General features: G+C 50.0%; 1 protein-coding gene across 3 annotated transcripts in view; it reads right to left on the bottom strand.

The window, feature by feature from the left end:
* Window positions 1–18,012, bottom strand: part of BMP7 (bone morphogenetic protein 7) — a 97,946-nt gene that overhangs the window by 52,406 nt on the left and 27,528 nt on the right. For all 3 annotated transcript variants that reach the window (XM_025400383.1, XM_025400384.1, XM_025400386.1), the window contains exon 2: window positions 7,413–7,605. In XM_025400383.1, the coding sequence (XP_025256168.1) occupies window positions 7,413–7,605 (193 nt within the window). The remainder of the gene's footprint in view (window positions 1–7,412; window positions 7,606–18,012) is intronic.

The following is an 18,012-nucleotide window of genomic DNA, read 5'->3' as shown; positions in this document are numbered from 1 at the left end:
CAATTTTCACTTTTTGGAAATTGGGCTCAGATGCTGAAGGAAAAAGGCATTCTCGAGTTTCAGTTCTGGAAGACAAAGCATGTTGGAGCGTTTGCTAGGACGGACTAGCCCCAGGGCAAAGATACTGTGGCCAGCACCTGCTCATCCAGCAGGCATCTGCTGTGCGTGCGCTCGGGCACACAGGACCAGACCATGCGGTGTGTGAATTCAGGAAGCCCACATCCTCAAAGGAGAGGCCGGGTCATGCTTTCATCCTTTCATGCATTCAGTGTCTTACTGAGCACCTATTATGTGCCAGGCTCTAGGAAAAATGGATACCACAGTGAGCAAAACGAACTTGTGGAGCCTCCGTCACTGTCTCTGCTGGGCCCCACTCAGATCTCACTCAGATCTTCACTGTGCAGCCCACGCTGGCTCAGCAAGGGTCCACATGCTGTCCAAGTCCATGCAACTTCCAAGGGATGGAATAAGAGGCGGCTCCAGGTGCATCTGCAAAACCTCACTACACACTGCTGGGACAGGCTGGGCAGGTCACTGGTCTCTGCCTCAGTTTCCTCGTGTGGAAAATACGAATTGCCCCACCATTTCCCAATTTATAGGACTGGACTGCCATGAGGAGAAAGAAAAAAGTGTATCCACCAGCCAAGGAAGAAAAACATATGTGACTGGGGAAAGATGTAAGCTTCTCATCCTTAATTCCCAACCCAGAATTGTGCCTACATTTCCTTGTCTGTGAAAAAGGGTGTGGGAGCAGGCACGGTGGCTCATGCCTGTAATCACAACACTCTGGGAGGCCAAGGCAGGAGAATAACTTGAGGCCAAGTTCGAGATCAGCCTGGACAACATAGTGAGACCTCATCTCTACAAAAGTAAAAACTAGCCAGACAGTGGTGTGTGCCTGTGGTCCTAGCTACTTGAGAGGCTCAGGTAGGAGAATCACTCCAACCCAGGAGGTCGAGGCTGCAGCGAGCTGTGATCACTCCACTGCACTCCAGCAGAGCAACAGAGCAAGACCCTGTCTATCTCTTAAAAAAAAAAAAAAAAAAAAAGAGGGCTGGGCAGGGATAAGGGTGCCTCCATGGAGGGTTGTTGTGGGAAGCAGTAAAGAGTCCCTGTTGCATACAATTAGCTTTTGTCATTATGACTGTTCCCAAAGGCAGACATCCCTTCTCCCAGAATAGACAAGTGTCATGGGAGAAAGGAGGCTCCGAGATAGCATTGTGGACCCGGCTAAATCTATGGAAACGTAAAGGGAGCAGACCTTTCCCACAGATGGTCTACAAGAGGGCAGGACTGACCACCTTGTGGGGACACCCACTCAGCTTCACCGCACATGATATAACACCTATGGGGAATCAGGGAAAATGTGGGCAACCTGCTGAGCACCTCCCCCCTCGGCCCGCCATAAACACTCAGCGAACGGAATCTGTTGCCGTTGATTCCCAGCCACCACCTGTATGCTTCCTGTGAAGCCAGGCTTGGGATGAATTATGGGAAGAAATAACAGGGACAGAGATCAAAAAGAGCCACCAAGGTCCACCAGATGGCCTCAGACCACAGGACAGGAAGCCAATGGGCATTTGGCCCCCAGATGCTGAATAGGAGATGCTGGCCGTGTCTCCAGCATTAACTGGATTGAACACAGTGGTTTGTCGTCTCTGCCCAGCTGGGTGGTTTTTTCCAGAGGGATCCCTGCAGATCCACGAGAGGACCCCAAGTGGAACCAAAAACATTAAGGCCGGCCACTCCCGCTCAGGCAGCTTCAGCCTGGGTTCTGGAGTGGGGCCCAGAGAAAGGGGCTGCGAGGAAAAATGCCAAGGCTCCTTGGTGAGGACTGCTTTCCTCTGACCTTCTTGGATATCCTGGAAGTTCCCAGTAGCCAGAAGGAATCCTGCTTGTCTTCTGAAAAGGCTACTCAGGAAGCTGAACTGGCACATCCTGAGAAGGCAGCTCAAAACCAGAGCTCATGCCCTGGGGCTGAGGTGTAGTGGCAAGAGGTTGAAGTCAGGAGATGAGGAAACAGGCACACAGCCTTCAGGAGCAGCAAGAAGCTCCAGAGGCTTCCAGAAGCTTCCAGAAGCCTCTGGAGCCAGAGTCCAAAGGGATCTTCACCCTTAGCCAGTCCCTTTCCTGTGCCATTGAGACTGACAATTGTGTTCTGGAATATACTTTGGGCTCACTCTTACAGCAAGAAAAACAGTCTTCTCTGAGACACCAAGCTGAAGGGAACATGGAATGTGTCAGAGAAGGCCAACATGGTGAAACCCCACCTCTATTAAAAATAAAAATTTAGCCAGGTGTGGTGGTACACACCTGGAATCCCAGCTACGTGGGAGGCTGAGGCAGGAGAATCACTTGAACCTGGGAGGTGGAGGTTCCAGTGAGCTGAGATGGTGCCATTGCACTCCAGCCTGGGCGACAGAGTGCAACTCCATCTCTCTCTCTTAAAAAAAAAAAAAAAAAACTATTTCCTTCCTCTTGGGCATGTAAGACAGCTCATGGGTGAGAAATCAGAGAGATCTTACCCACCTGTTCATACCCTAGCACACAGGGAGCTTTTAAACCACACCAATGACAGTTCAACCCCTACGGATCAGGACTTTTAAAAGGCTCTGTAACTCTAATGCACAGCCAAGGCTAGAAACCAACTCAGGACTCATCAATGGACCCATGTGAGCCCCAGGTGAGGAAACCAGCACTATGGGAATCACTGAGGCACGGCCATGGCTAAGATGGTGAGTGCTGGAATCTAAGAGCCTGGGTTCGAGTCCCACCTCTGCCACTTTGTAGCTGTGTGCTCTCGGGCAAGCTACTTCCCACCTCTGAGCCAGGCTCTGCACCTGTAAAATGGGGATGATATGTCTTCATAGGAAACTTTGCAAGGCGTGAAACAAAGCTGAAATGTCCAGCACAGTCATAAACCGTAAGCACCACGCAACGAGAAGCCTCAACCACAGGGTGGAGACATGCTCTGGAACGTGACCATGGCTCTCTGCCCAAACACGCTCATGGGGGCTAACGGTAGGGCAAAACCCACCCAGAGTCTTGCTACCAAGTCATGAATCTGCACATCACAAGTTGCCGCCACCCCAGCATCCCCAGGAGAGGACTGGGCAAGGAGCCCTGGCCCACTGCCCAAGGGCTGTCCTGTGAGGGGGCTGCAGCATTCCTCCTACCACATCCAGCCCCATCTACCTTCTCAGGTTCAGGGACCAAAATCATCAGGGTGTCCCTAGGGAGCTTGTCAGAAAGGCAGAAACTCAGGGCCCCCATCCCAGGTCTGGTTGAGGGCAAGAGCCTCTGCCTAGGCTGAACGTACCCAGGAAGCTGAGCCCAGGCCTCCTCTGCCAATCCATCCTGTGCGGTGGGGACAGGCAGGGGGCAGCTCCCTCTTCCTCAGAGTGACTCAGACTGCAGCTGATCCAAATCTTGGCCCTGGAGACCACACTGAGGTCACCCTCCTGGCAGCCAAAGTTGCTGAGATGAACCAGAGGACATTTTCATCCAGCTGCCGACATCATCTCGACCTTGGTGGCAGCTGACTCCCTTGGAGCAGATTCTGCTGCCCTGACTGGCCTTGGCCTCCCAGGGAGGTTCTCATAGGCCAGCTCCCAAAACAGAGTGTGTCGCCTACATGTGGGGCAGTGCGGCAGAGCAGGGCAAGCCTGGGACATGCTCGGGGAGAGATGGGGAAGGCTGGGATGGAAGATGCCAGGTCCCAGTTCCACATTAGAAATAGGGCAAACAGCATGACCCCTACCCCAAACATCCTCACCTTCACCTGGAACCAAAGTCTGCACCAACGGGGAGAGTAGCAAGTCCAGCTCCTGGAATTCAGGCCCCAGCTGGCCTGGCCTCAGGCCTGGGGTTCAGAAAATGAGGATGAGACTCTGATCCTTTAGCAGCCCCCTCTCGCCCTAGCGAGGCCTCTGGAGCCAAGGCCACTGTCCCCAGACCTGCCTCTTAGCCCCCACTCGCTCCACAGCCCGCCAAGGGCGGATCCAACTTGTCTTTCCAGCTGTCTGGGGCCGTGCTTTAAACAGAGCCACAGGGCTGTGGAAGGCCTCCAGCTCAGCTCATTATCGGAATTTAATCTGGATTCCGAGAGATCAAGAGGACTCAGTGGAAAGTGACTCCCACAAGGGGAGAGACGCTGAGGCCGACCCAAAGCCAGCTAATCCCCGGCACCCCCAGGGCTTTCCTGGAGCTCAGGCACAACTTGTCAGATGTCCCAGCCCTGCACAGCTGGACGGCTGGCGGCACAGAGACCGAGGCAGCCACACGGCGGGGGCAGCAGGGCAGGGTCTGGGCTCCCCTGGGCTGAGATCTGCAAGAGGCCTTCAGCTGGAAGAAGCCGTGCGGGCCCAGGTTGGGGACACGCAAAGAATAGCCCCATCTCTGAACAGGCGAGCTGGCAGAAGCGTACGGGATTCAAAGAGCATTTTCCAGCTCAGGGCTTTGTTCCCACCGGGAGACTGCAGAATTAGGGGAACTGGCTCAGTGGACATACACAGGAAGGCAGTGCCACAGCCACCACCCAGGGCTCTTATCTTCCCAGGGAGGTCTTTCTCCACTTCCTGCCGTGATGACGATGATACTAACGCAGGTGACCATTTATTGAGCACTTCCTGTGTGTGAGACACTGTTGTAAGTATGTCACCCCCTTCCATCCACAGCACAACTCTGGAAGGGAGATCCAGTTATTATCCCCATTTTACAAAGGAAAAAACTGAGGCTCTGAGAGATGACTCTTTCCCAAGGTCACAAGGGTACCTGGTGGCAGGATTTGAATCCATGCTCTTAATAGCTGGGGAACTACATAATAGGGGTATCTTGGTTCTAGATTCAAAAACAAAACAACCTGTCCAAAAAAATGAATAAATAATATTTTTTTAATTTAACCATTTAACGTCTGAAGAATGGAGGCTTTGCTGCAGGAGGCACAGGAAGAACATGTAGAAACCTAAAGAAAGCGGCTCGGTCTTTCCTTCCACTGCTTCTCACCCTGCTCCCTTCCCTGCTCAATGCTCCCACCTGCCATGTCCTCTCCTCTGCTGGAACGTGAGCTTCCAGAGGGCAGGGACTCATGTCTAGTTTGTTCTGGTCGATGCCCTCAGGCATGGCATGCAGCAGGTACCTGTGCTGAGCGGGGACTCAACCACCCAGCAGCCCAGAAGCCCCCAGGAGCAGGACCCCAGCACCAGAATGGGCATCCCCAGCCCAAGTTGCTTGTTGCCAGCAGCCTGGCAGGGAGGACGCCTGGAACGCCCATCCCTGCTCCAAACACAGTGCTCAGGCCTGCTGCCCAACCCTGCAGCCCTCAGGATCCACCCCGTGGATCTCAGGCAAGACAGCAGAGACACCTCAGACCATGATGGGACCAGGTACCCATGAAGCCAGCAGGAAGGACCAAGAGCTGCCAGAGCTGAGTGGAGAATCCAGATAACAGCCTGGACGCGGAGGCTGTGGTTTCACCCTAAGAAAGAAGCTCCCTGGCTGCTGGGAGTAGATGCCGATGTTGCCTCCCAGGAGAGCTGCTCAGCAGTGTCTACCAAAGCCACCCACGTGTGGGCTCTCTGACCCCACAATTCTACCTCTAGAACTTTATCGGACTGATAGACATGAACAGGTGTGTCAGCGAGGGTACCTGCCCTGCGGCACCGTTCATCATAGAACAGAGGGGCCAGCGTGCACACATGAAAGACAGCACACCCCACGCTGTGGAACAGTGAGGTGACTCAGAGGACAAGGGCACCCCGCGTGAACCACTGGAAAGGGCTGCCAAGGTTCATCATCCAACGATGAAAGCCAGGGGCAGGAGTGAATGCACTGTGGGGTGCCACAGGTGAAAACAGCAACACAGATCCCTTCACTGATTTCAGGAGACTCAAGTAACTGGCAGCAGGGGCTGCCTCAGCACGAGCTGAGAGCCTTCATTTTCACTGTGGTTCCTTCTCTTTCCTTTTGATTTTATACCATGAGCATGTCTTGCTCACTCAAAAACTTTTTTTTTTTTTTTTTCTTTTTGAGACAGAGTCTCGCTCTGTCACCCAGGCTGGAGTGCAGTGGCACCATCTCGGCTCACTGCAACCTTCTCCTCCTGGGTTCAAGCAATTCTCCTACCTCAGCCTCCCAAGTAGCTGGGATTACAGGCACGTGCCACTATACCTGGCTAATTTTTATATTTTTAGTAGAGACGGGGTTTCACCATCTCTACTGGGGTTGGCCAGCCTGGTCTTGAACTCCTGACCTCAAATGATCCACCCACCTTGGCCTTCCAAAGTGCTGGGATTACAGGCGTGAGCTACCACACCCAGCCTAAAAACAAATTTTTGAAAGAAATATCGTTCACAAGCGTGGGCTCCAGCTTTGCAAACCTGGGCTCATGTCCTAATGTGGCCACGTTCTCTCTGGGTGGCCTCATTCTTTGGCTTCGGGCCACTTTAGTTCTCCCCGTTTTACAGATGAGCCCCCACTTCTGAAGGCTACTGTGAATGTGAAACAAGATATCTCAAGTGCAACACACTGGAAACGCTCAAGACAGTTTTGTTTTCTTGGTACTTAGATGACCACCCCCTCGCCCCCGCCAAATAGCAGTGCTTGGCAAACGTGGCTGTGATGGTTCTTCTGTCCCTGTCTATGGTAACAAGTCCCCTTTCTAGCTGAAGATGCTAGGACTGCACATCACAAGGAGGTGCCCACAACACCTTTCTTCCATTAATTTCCCTGCCCAGTGTGGATGGTAGACGTTTGACAGCCTGAGGGGTCCAGTAACCCAGCCACTAAGTAATAGGACCTTGGTCATTTCCGCCTCCGGACTGTCTGAATAGAATGCACCTGCTAAATGTCCCAGCCCTTTTTCTTAGCCTCCTTACCTCTCCTCACAAGACCTTGAAATTAATGCATCTCGATAAATTAAAGACTTTCAACACACACATTTGGTTTCTGACCTAGTGATTCTTGGAAGCTAAGAGTTCTCTGTTTATTTTTGGTTTGGGCTTTTTTCTTCCCCTAACATTTTATTTTAGATGGCCACCTTAATTGGTTGCCTGACATCGTGCACTGGGTTTCAGAGTAAGGAATGGGAGAGAGGTAGCCCTTCAAAAATGTTTCTTCCCCTTCCCCTTTTCTTCTATGTCCCTTAGCACCCAGCCAGATCCAGACTGCCTATATATACCCATATGGCACCATGCATCCTCGGGCTCCCTGGCCTTCTACTATTCCTGAATTCGTTGTCGGTCATGGTTTTAAGAAAGTGACATACACCACACACCTTCTTTAGAAGGGATAATCTGGTACAGGGCCTGGAACGTGGCTGCACCAATCTGTCCCATCCTCTGGCCATCACCCCCTTTTTCCTCTGCCCCCAGAGGAAACTCAGCACCTCTCCCAGATACTCGTACAGCACCCACCTGCCCAAGTGCTCCTGGAGCACCTGATAAACGCTGATCCGGAACGTCTCATTGTCGAAGCGTTCCCGGATGTAGTCCTTGTAGATCCGGAATTCGGCTGCTGTGACAGCTTCCCCTTCTGGGATCTTGGAAAGATCAAACCGGAACTCTCGATGGTGGTAGCGTGGGTGGAAGAATTCCTTGTCATGTTCCACTGGAAGAGGAAGAGAACACACACCAACACCGACAGCTTATTAGTGTCTGGGTTTCACTCTCAGGCTCTGAGTTCAAGCATCTTGCCTAAGCTAGATGGAGGCATTCCTGTTGCCAGTGACCCCAGTGACAACTGCTCCTTCCGCGCTGACACACTGCAGACTGGAGGGTCACGGGCTCAGACCCCACGGTCCCCATGGTCATCCTGAATGACAAGAGCATGATTTTGTGTCCAACCTGCTGGGAAAAGTAGAGCACTAACCACAGCCATCCAAGAGGTCCTGGCCAGACTCAGGTCCCAGGGGCTCAGGCCTGGGTTGGAATCTGGCCTTAGCCAATAACCAATAGAGTGGCCCTAGATAAGGTAACAAAAAACCTCTATGGAACCCGATTTCATCATCTAAAAAATGGGGATCATAATCCTCCTTCATGGGTTGTGGTCTGGGTTGAATGATCTCATTCACACAAATAGTTTAACATCTGCTAGGGCTGGGTAACTGTTAGCTATTGTTGGTAAGCAGAAACCTTACTGTGCCTACTACGGGACATCTCTAGGACCAGGGGTTCTCAGCCCTGAATGCACATGAAAATCATTGTGGAAACTTTTAGAAAATATCGATGTCCTGGCCCAGGTGTGGGCTGGTAAACATTTAACAACCGGCTCTCTGGGACCTGATCTGAAGCGCCTGCTGACTCCACAGTGTAAATACCACCGTCTTGGCAGATTCCAAGATACCAGTGTGAGGTTGCTGGACATGGATGGCAAGAGAAGCACACAGCGGGCTCCAGCACACAGCTACTCCTACCCCCTCCTGAACCAAGGCAATCAATATCTTTTTAAAGCACCCCCAGATATTTCTAATGAGGTGCCAAGGTTTACAGCCACAGCAGTAGACTAACAGCAGTAAAATAAGTGAATGGCAGGGTGGGGGTGGGGGTTGAAAATGACTTCAAGACAAAATAAGGCAAAAGGCCTCCACCCTTGTGCCTTCTTCTGGCAGCAATATTAGACTAAGATGTCATTTCCATTTCATGAATGATAAGCACCAGGATGAACGCCCAGGAATGGTGTTTCTGGGTTGAGAGCTGTGGCTCCTGTGGATCATGCCCCCTCTGGACCAACACAGAGCAGGAATGACACTGGGAGCCACAGAGTGCTGGAAGGGACAGGATGACCACACTCGGGCCAGTGGGCAGAACCTCCAGATACCTTTCATCTGCTGGGAAATACAAGCCCATCTCCACTTCCTGTCTGGGGGTGGGGAACTGGAGAGAGAAGGAGAAAGAGCAGAACCAGTTTGGCCACCAGATTGGTCAGAAGAAAGGAGAAATACGATCAGCAAGCTCCAGCTCTCAGGCTGGGTTATGGCTGCCTGGTTCCCAGTGGAACAGCAGGATGGGAACACCAATGAGGAAGAAGTTCACAGCACTGGCAGCCCCAAGACCCCGGCTGCACTGCTCCATTAAAAACAATCTGGTTTAAACCTTAACAATAGTCCAAAAAGAGAGCAGGGTGAGAGCAGGGAGCGTGGGAGAATGATCTACTCAGGCTGTTTCCTATCAGGAAGAAGGGGCAGATGAAGTCCCTGAGGCTGGGGGCTCTGGCTGGGCACAGGAGCATCCCTGTCTTTAGAGACACCTCAGGAAGACGACCTTTGAACCACAGGTGCTAGAATCCTGGGCCATATATGGAGAGCTGGCAGGAGGGAAGGACTCTCCAGAAACTGTTCCAGGGTTCCTCCAGATGACAGCTCTCCTTGTCACAACACGCCCCTCATGCCCACAAGGAACCCTTCTCTCCTGACTAATCTATGGGACAGGCCATGACTCCACAGTGTAAACACTGCCATCCTGGCAGATTTCAAGCTACCAACGTGAGGTCACTGGGCATGGATGGCAAGAGAAGCACACAGCGGGCTCCAGCACACAGCTACTCCTACCCCCTCCTGAACCAAGGGAATCAATATCTTTTTAAAGCACCCCCAGATATTTCTAATGAGGTGCCAAGGTTTACAGCCACAGCAGCAGACTAACAGCAGTAAAAGAAGTGAATGGCAGAGTGGGGGGTGGGGGTTGAAAGAGAGAAGAAGGCCATGGGGACGTCACCAATCCCCGCCGCCCCCCCCCCCCCCCGCTTTGATTTACAGAGAAGGCAGGAGTCTCTGTAAAGGGCAGCCACTTGGGAACCAAGTGAGCCTCTGGAGGTGACCCCAGGTGGGAAGGCAAGGCAAAGGGTCTGACTGTGTACCGTGGGACTGGCCGGGGCCAGTCCTCTGTCACCTTTCCAGTTCAGTCGACCCTCATGCCAGCCCTAAAAGGTGAGCAGCCCGAGGAGGTGAGTACAATCCCACATAGGTAGGTGAAGCATGCACCTGAGACCCAGGAGGTGTCCAGTGACCTCAGGGTCAAAGACCTGGGATTCAAGCCCAGGTCCTGCCCAAACCAGAGGCCTGAACCACCATGCATCTCTGTGGCTGCATCAACAGCTCAGCAAGGGGCGTTCCTTTGCTTGCTTGCTAGAACTTTTTAACTGCACTGCTGCATACATGTAGCATGTGTGTAAACCAAAGTAAACCCAGTCATGGAGATTCCTCTGGGTTAAGAGACAGAACACCCAATTTCCCTCCCTGGACTTCTCAAACTATAGGTTAGTTTTGCCTGGTTTTGAACAGTCCCTGCAGGGCCTCATACACTATACCCTCTTTTGTATCTGGCTTCTTTCATTTAGCAGTGCTGGTGTAATTCATCCACGTCACCGTGCATGCTCGTTCATCCTCACTGTCGTATGACAGGCCATCGTTGTATTAGACCACAATTCATGTATCCATTCTACAGTTCATAGGCATTCAGGGAGTTTCCAAATTGGGGCTCTGAAAGCAGTGCTGCTATGAACATCATAGGGCATGTGTTTCATGCCTAGAAGTGGAATTGTGTATGTACAGCTTTAGTTACCCTGGAAGCTGTTCTCCCAAAGCATTGCATCTAAGAGGTTTTGAAGAGTGTGCTAGGAAAGAGGTGGAAGAGGCCAGGTCTGCCCATGAAGGAGGTGGCACAGTCTTGGGACAACTCATGGCTTCTCAAGTGCTTTTCTCCAGGGGACTCGGAGAGGTGAAGCACAGATGAAGTCTTGTTCCAACCATCTCTGTTCTCCACCGGAGCGCGGCCAGGCCTCCAAAGGCCAGGAGGAGACTTTGAGGTGTGCCGTGATTCAACTTTCAGCAGAGAGGGTTGCTCCTGCAATCATGCACAGGAGCAAAGTGCAATGCCTTGAACACAGTGGGTCCCCAGCAAACCTCAGTTCCCTGCTCCCAGCGCTGGATGAACCCAGCTTCAGAACAGCCCCACTGGGAGATACACAATCAGACTGAGCAGAGAAAGGGGCTGGGGAACATCTGCTTCACAACTGAGGACGGCTGAAGAGCCCAGAAATGCAAAGCGCATGTTTACTGAGTGCTTACTCTGTGAGCCCCACACTGAGCACTCTTTGCCAGCATCTGATGGAACCCCACGAGGCAGGATTGATCTCCATTTTACAGATGAAGAAACTGAGGCTCAGGGAGGCCAGGTAACTTTCAAAGGTCACAAGCCAGGTGAGCGGCTGAACTCCAAAGCTCACCCCTCTTGACCTTCACTCTCTAGAGCCAGGTGGCCTGAGTTTGATCTTGGCTGTGCCACTTACCAGCTGTGTGACCTTCCCCAAGCTACTTAATCCCTGTGTGTTCCCCTCTCCCTAGAGATAGTAACAATGGCCCTTTCTCATGGAGTTGTTGGGAAGATCACAGAAGCCATTTGCTCACAGGAGAAAGTCACAGGTGAGCCATTTGAGTCTGCCATTGTTGCAGGTCCTCCAAAACAATGAGCCAGAAGAATGACAATCAATGCAGAAGAAGCAACGTGTGCTGTGGGCATTTACACAGTGCACTTATGATTACATTTGAAAATAAAAAGTGCAATAGACCGAACAATAAAGATATGTTTGAATAAGCATGACATAAACACAGGTACAATCATTAGAGTCATGCCCAATGAAGAAAGAAAACACTGATACATAATAACAAACACAAGGTTTGTTGCAACAGCTGCAGGTACAACTGTTTTTAATATGTAAGATAAACTGTATCTTAACTGTTAAGGTATCGGGGTTACAAGGTTTCTCTTCTAAAAAGCAACTCAGGGATAAAGTGAGGAACTAAATTTCTTGCAAACATTTGTGGGCTCCTTGGTATGGCTTTCTGAGAGGATTTCCTTCATTAATTCATTGGAGACTATGAGAAGCAGGAGCCACAATATTACTCTATTCTCCCTGAAACCCACATTGTCACATGTTCTGAAAATAATTTTGTACCCTTTATCAAAGAAAGAACAGTCATGAAGTACACACACACACACACACACACACACACACACACACACACACAAATAAGCAGTGGATAATTCAAAGTCCAAACCAAATTCCAAATCTCATCTTTCCAAGGTTTTCCTTTTCTATGGAAGCCACTCTACAGCATGGAATCTGCACCATTTCAACTCAAGTCTCAAGACGATTGAATTGTTACCACTAAAATAGGTAGAAGCTTGCATGTATTTTTCCGGTGAAAATATGTCTTTATACTTTCTTCTAAAGTTACTGTATATAGTTGATTACCCAGGACTTGAGTTTTAAACTAAATGTCTAGAGTTGACATCTCCCCATGCCCACAGAGAAAAGCTTCCTTAGGAAGCCAAGAGCCTAGGATTCCAGCTTTTCCTCCCTCTACCTCGTTACATCCCAGCACCCCAAGGGCTGAGAGAGCTCACAGGCATTAACAAAGGACTTTCATCTTCAAAAAATTAAAAGAGCCTAAATCCCCAAGACCAAAAGATAAGTCCAAAGAAAATGGGTTCCAGAAAACACCATCCTGACAGAAAGCAGCCCCATCGCTGTCCCAAAGACAAGACCGACAAGACCAGTGTCTTTCTTTTACAAAAACCCGAAATAGCCACAGAACAGACCCCAAGAGGGGAAATTCTGGGCTGGAGGGTGTCAATAATGGGTTAGAGGCAGGTAGGAACAAGAAGCTGCCCACTTGGGCGTCCCCCCACCGCCACGTGATCCTTTGCCATGTCAGGGAAGACTTATGTCCCAGATAGGAGTCACACCTGCCCCCAGCATCACTCAGGAGTACCTTGCCTCTCCCTAACATCTGGGGTTCTTCCTCCCACCTACAGTTATGAGAAATATTCAGGCAAACCCCTAAGTTATAGTTGTCTGATACAAAGGGAGGGCCACAACCAAAGAAACTGGCAACCCACTGTGTAGAGTTGCAAAGGGCAGCTCATGCTTAAGCAGAACCTGCAGTATTCAGAGTCGTGCTTTATGGGACAGTATTTAACACCCTAAAAATTAGGGGTATGAACCCAAATATATGCATATGTACAGCTGTACATCATAATACACAAAACTAAAATGAACATAATAAATGGTTACCGACACAAGAAAACAGTACAGAAGATATATTTCTCCTGTTGCCTGGGGGTCACTTTGTGCTGGGCATAGCTCACCAGGATGAGCAAAGTTCGGGCATGGCTCACTGCGATGCACAGGTGATAAGGAGCCTTGCCCATGTGCCCCCACCCCTACTCCCCATCCCTCGTGTGTCTGTCTCTCTTGGAGAATCCATCATCACTGTCCCAGTTGAGCCATGGGACTCCAAGGGAGCCACCACCTTGTTCCATGACCCTCTTCTCCCCAGTTGAGGGACAGGAGGAAGCCAGTCTTAACCTTGGTCACACATAGGCCTTCTTTTATTTTTATTGGAACCTGGTATGAAAGAGCCCCTGTTCACTCTCCCTGCCTTGATTTCTAAGGATGTAATCCAGTGCGCTGGGAAGCCCCTTGCCAGCACCCTGCAGGGATGCCTGGTCTGTGAGAAAGAAGCTTCCAAGTACAGAGGACTGAGGCTGGAATTGAGGAGAGAGACCTGCTGGGTTGATCCCCTGGTCTGGTAGTCTCTGCCCTTCCTGAAGTTTGGGTTTCAGCTCTTCCAATCTACAAGTTATGTTGAAATCCTTCAAAGAAGTCCCCTTTAAGCTAACTCTAGTCAGGCTGCTGCCTGACTGCAACCAAGGCAGTTCTGAGCAAAACACACACAAGCCCAATTGTATATACACCCAGAAGTGGAAACGGATGGGCAGGAAATACTCCCAGGTAGCTGTGTTCTCTCCAGATGACCATTCACCATGAAAACTGCTTTCTTCAGACTTGGATCATTCCCAAATGTAAGGCATCCCCCTTGACTGAGCTCTGTAAGAACAGGACCCATGACTGTCTCAGCTCTGGATCCCATGCCCTGCACAGCCTGATGCTTAGCAGGGTCTCATAAATCTTCCACACTGAACACATTCCTCTTCACGCAATTCCTTTCTAGTTTAAGTAAACTACTTTGTTGATAACGTACACACAGTAAGGCACACAGACAAGCGTTCAGGAAGTGTGATGAATTTCCACAACGTGAATACACGTAGAGCAGGACACAAAACATTTATTACCAGCTCTGAAGTCGTCCCGATAGGGGCCCCTCCCAAACACCAGTCCCTGCTCCCCTAAGGCTGACTGCCTTCCTAATACCCAAAACCGCAGACTGGCTCTGCCTCCATGACACCTGACTATGGAATCACAAATGTGTTCTCTTCTGCGTCTGCAGCTTTCAACAGCCTCACTCATGTGGTTCTGTGTACCAGTGGTCCCTGCATTCCCACTGCTGTCTAGAACCCTGTCGTATGAATAGGACACAACTCATTTTTTTATAGTCATTTGGGGAGTTTCCAGTTGGAGACAAACCGTGCTGCAATGCATACTCCTGTGCATGGTTTCTGGTGAACACATGTCCACTGGGTAAATGTCTCGAAGCAGGACTTCTGGGTCAGAGGGTGGGCACATTCAGCTTTAGTTCCACATCTGACTGTTTCCATGGCAACAATTTTGGGGAAACAGGGTATGAGGCCAAAGGAGACATAGTCCCTAAAGAGATCGTTCATTTTCGCTGATGTTGGCAAATCCCAGTGCCTGTTTAGGTATGAGGAAGGTGGGAGGCAGCTCTGCAGGTGGTGGTTCTTCCTAAGAGAGGTGCTGAATGGACTCTTAAGGAAGAACGGAGGCCCACTAGCCCCAGAGGACAAGGAAGCGCACTGCAGGCAGAGGGAACAGCGTGACCGAGGGCCTAAGAGACAAGAAACGGCATGCTGGAGAGTTTGGGTGAGAAGTTTGCTGAGAATAACAAGAAAAAAGCAACAAATTCCTCATTGGGAAAATGCCTGAATGTCAAGCTAAGGGGTTGATCTTTGATGTCATCAACCATGATGGCTTCCTCCCTTGTTAGACACAAAGCAGTGCCCTGACCAGATCTATTTTAGATAGAGGACTGGTGACCCTGTGGACAGTGGATTGGTTATAGGGAGTAAGGACAGAGGCAGGGAGCTCAGAGGAGGCTCTGGATCAGAGATGATGCATACCCAGTACATGCGCCCTGCTCCTGCCTCCTGGCACCTGAGGCAGGCATCACTAAACAATCGCAACACTCTTCTTAATTCTGGCACCCAGGCAGCCACTATCAATCCTGACTGGCTCAAGAGAAAAGATGTTAGCATTTTCCATCCCTTGTCAGGACCCCAGAAGTGTAATGGACCAGAAGTGCTTCTCTAGGGGAAGGGACAAGACAATGGATCAAAAGCAAGCATATGAAGAGGGGGAACTAGAGGATGCTGCCCACTGCTGGCCTGGAATGCCAGGAGGGCGATAACACCATCAGTAGATGTCAGTGCAGGAGAGACTGCTCAGGTGAAGTGGTAGGGAAGAAAACACGTGTGGCTGCAGACAGGTGAAACTTGAGATGACCTGCAGAAAATTCAACTGGACAGTTGAAAAAAGAGGTTTAGATAACCCTGGAAAGAATGCTCAAGCTCGGAGCTGTTGAATTGGGTTTATGGATAAAGTTATGCAGGAAAAATGCATTTATGATGAGAAAGACCAGCATGGCCTTGAAGCAATATTTTGGGACTGCCTGGGAGAGGGAGAACCATGCCACCAGAAGGACTTGGTCCAAAGGAAGGGCAGGACCAGAGGACAGGCAGGGCAAGACGGCCCAACAGTGGCCAGATTCAGAGAAAGGGGGCAGGGAGATTCCTCTTCCAGTGACCATTCACTGGATTTGGTCACTGGCTGCTCAGAGGCCTCAGGAAGCAGCACTCATGGGGACAGCCATGCAGAAAAAAAACACCTGACGAGCAAGACTGTGGCCAGTTGCATATGAAAGATATTTGTATCCATGAAAAGGGAAACCATCAGCTCAGGCAAAGCCGCCTTCATTTCCTCCTGAAGCCGCTCTCCCAGCCAGGGCTGGAAAGAGTTGATAAATGGATAGTAAATAATCACCCAGCAGCTCCTTCCAAAACTTTATGGTCTTCAGAAAAAAATCGGTTAACCTTCCAGACTATGCGGTCTTCTCACTGCCCCCAAAGATGCTGCTAAACTATGAGGCAGGAACAAATATTTTATGAGCGAAGGGATGCTTTCCAGGCAAAAACCACAAGTCCAGCATTAAGAGTTCCTCACTCAGAGTCTGGTTTCTGTGAGCACAGACTAGTCCTAAGTGTTCTTCAGCTCCAGTTAGGGGCTGGGGACAGACACCTGCACCCCGCTTTAATGAGGATGAGGCTCAAGGAACTAAAAGAACTTATCAAAGTCTACATTATAACCAGAAGTTAGAACTGGGCTTTCACGGACCCGAGGACTGCTTAGGGCCCCATATCCCGGCACTTCCCGGGTGCCCATTTAACTCTGAAACTACCAACCCTGGCTCGCTCTTTTCCTGGAGGGCTATAGCTCATCTGGAAGGTTCTGGCATACACCAGAACTCACTGGAGCTAACTTATCCCGGCTGCTGTTAGAAGGCAGTGTACGGCCCGCAATTTCAGGGATGTGAAATCTGATGATGACTCTTCATTCATTCATTCAAAGATTTCCATGGCAAGATTAAGGAGCCTGAAAAAGCCGCCAGAGGCATGCAATAACTCCACTACTCTAACAGGAAAATGTTCTCTTAATAACACGAACAGCCTGGGGAGGCCACACTGACATACGCAGCTTTTGGGAGAAGGGAGGAGAATGCCCTATGCCCAGAGAAACAGAACATCGCCTAGAAGTCGACAATGATACGCATTGTCCAGATAACACCTCCACTGTACTCATTCAACAAGGACTGTCTGGCTACCCCAGCAAGGACCTGAGAGCCCTCAGCTGTACTGTAGCAGAGCAGTTCGTAGAAGCTCGCCTAGATTGCAGCTCTGACAACCTATGGAACCCCTAAGCCAGGTAAACAGTCACCATTTTTTAAAATTTTATTTTTAATTGTGGCAAAATACACAGGATATACAATTTAATATTCTAACCACTTTTATGTGTACAGTTCAGTCATTTTAAACACAAGGGATGCCATTCTTGCACATCCAGTCTCCAGGACTCTTTTCATCTTGCAATGCCGAAACTCCGTCCCCATTAAACACTAACTCCCCTTTCTTCCTCCCTCCTCCAGCCCCAGGCAACCACCCTTCTACTTTCTGTCTCTATGAATCTGACTGCTTTGGGCAACACCTATAAATGGAATCACACGGTATGTGTCCTTTTGTGACAGGCTTATTTCACTTAACAAAATGTCTTCAAGTTTCATCTGTGCTGTAGCCTGTCAGAAGGACCTTCCTTTGTAAGACTCAATAATATTCCACTGTATGGATGGGCCACGTTTTGTTTATTCATCCCTGAATGGTGGGCTTTCATGTTTTTGCAATTGTGAGGAACGCTGCTGTGACTACGGGTGTGCAGATATCTCTTGGAGACCCTGCTTTCAAATCTTTTGGGGATATACCCAGAAGTGAAATTGACAGGCCATGTCATAGTTCTATTTTCAATATTTTGGAGGAAGCACCACACTGTTTTCCATAGTGGCTACAGCATTTTACCTTCCCGCCAGCAGTCGGGAAGAGTTCCAATTTCTCCAGATGTCCACCACCACTTGTGATTTTCTGTTCTGTTTTGTTTCATTTGATGGTGACTGTATTAGTCCATTTTCATGCTGCTGACAAAGACATACCCGAGACCAGGAAAAAAATAAAAAAGAGGTTTAATTGGACTGACAGTTCCACATGGCTGGGGAGGCCTCAGAATCATGGTGGGAGGCAAAAGGCACTTCTTACATGGCAGCAGCAAGAGAAAATGGGTAAGAAGCAAAGCTGAAACCCCTGATAAACCCATCAGATCTTGTGAGATTCATTCACTATCGTGAGAATAGCATGGGAAAGACCAACCTCCATGATTCAATTACCTCCCCCTGGGTCCCTCCCACAACACATGGGAATTCTGGGAGATACTATTCAA

Source organism: Theropithecus gelada, chromosome 10 (genome assembly GCF_003255815.1).
Source record: "Theropithecus gelada isolate Dixy chromosome 10, Tgel_1.0, whole genome shotgun sequence".
NCBI classification, from domain to species: domain Eukaryota; kingdom Metazoa; phylum Chordata; class Mammalia; order Primates; family Cercopithecidae; genus Theropithecus; species Theropithecus gelada.
The sequence above is the reverse complement of the archived record's forward strand: the minus strand, read 5'-3'. Positions and strand labels throughout refer to the sequence as shown.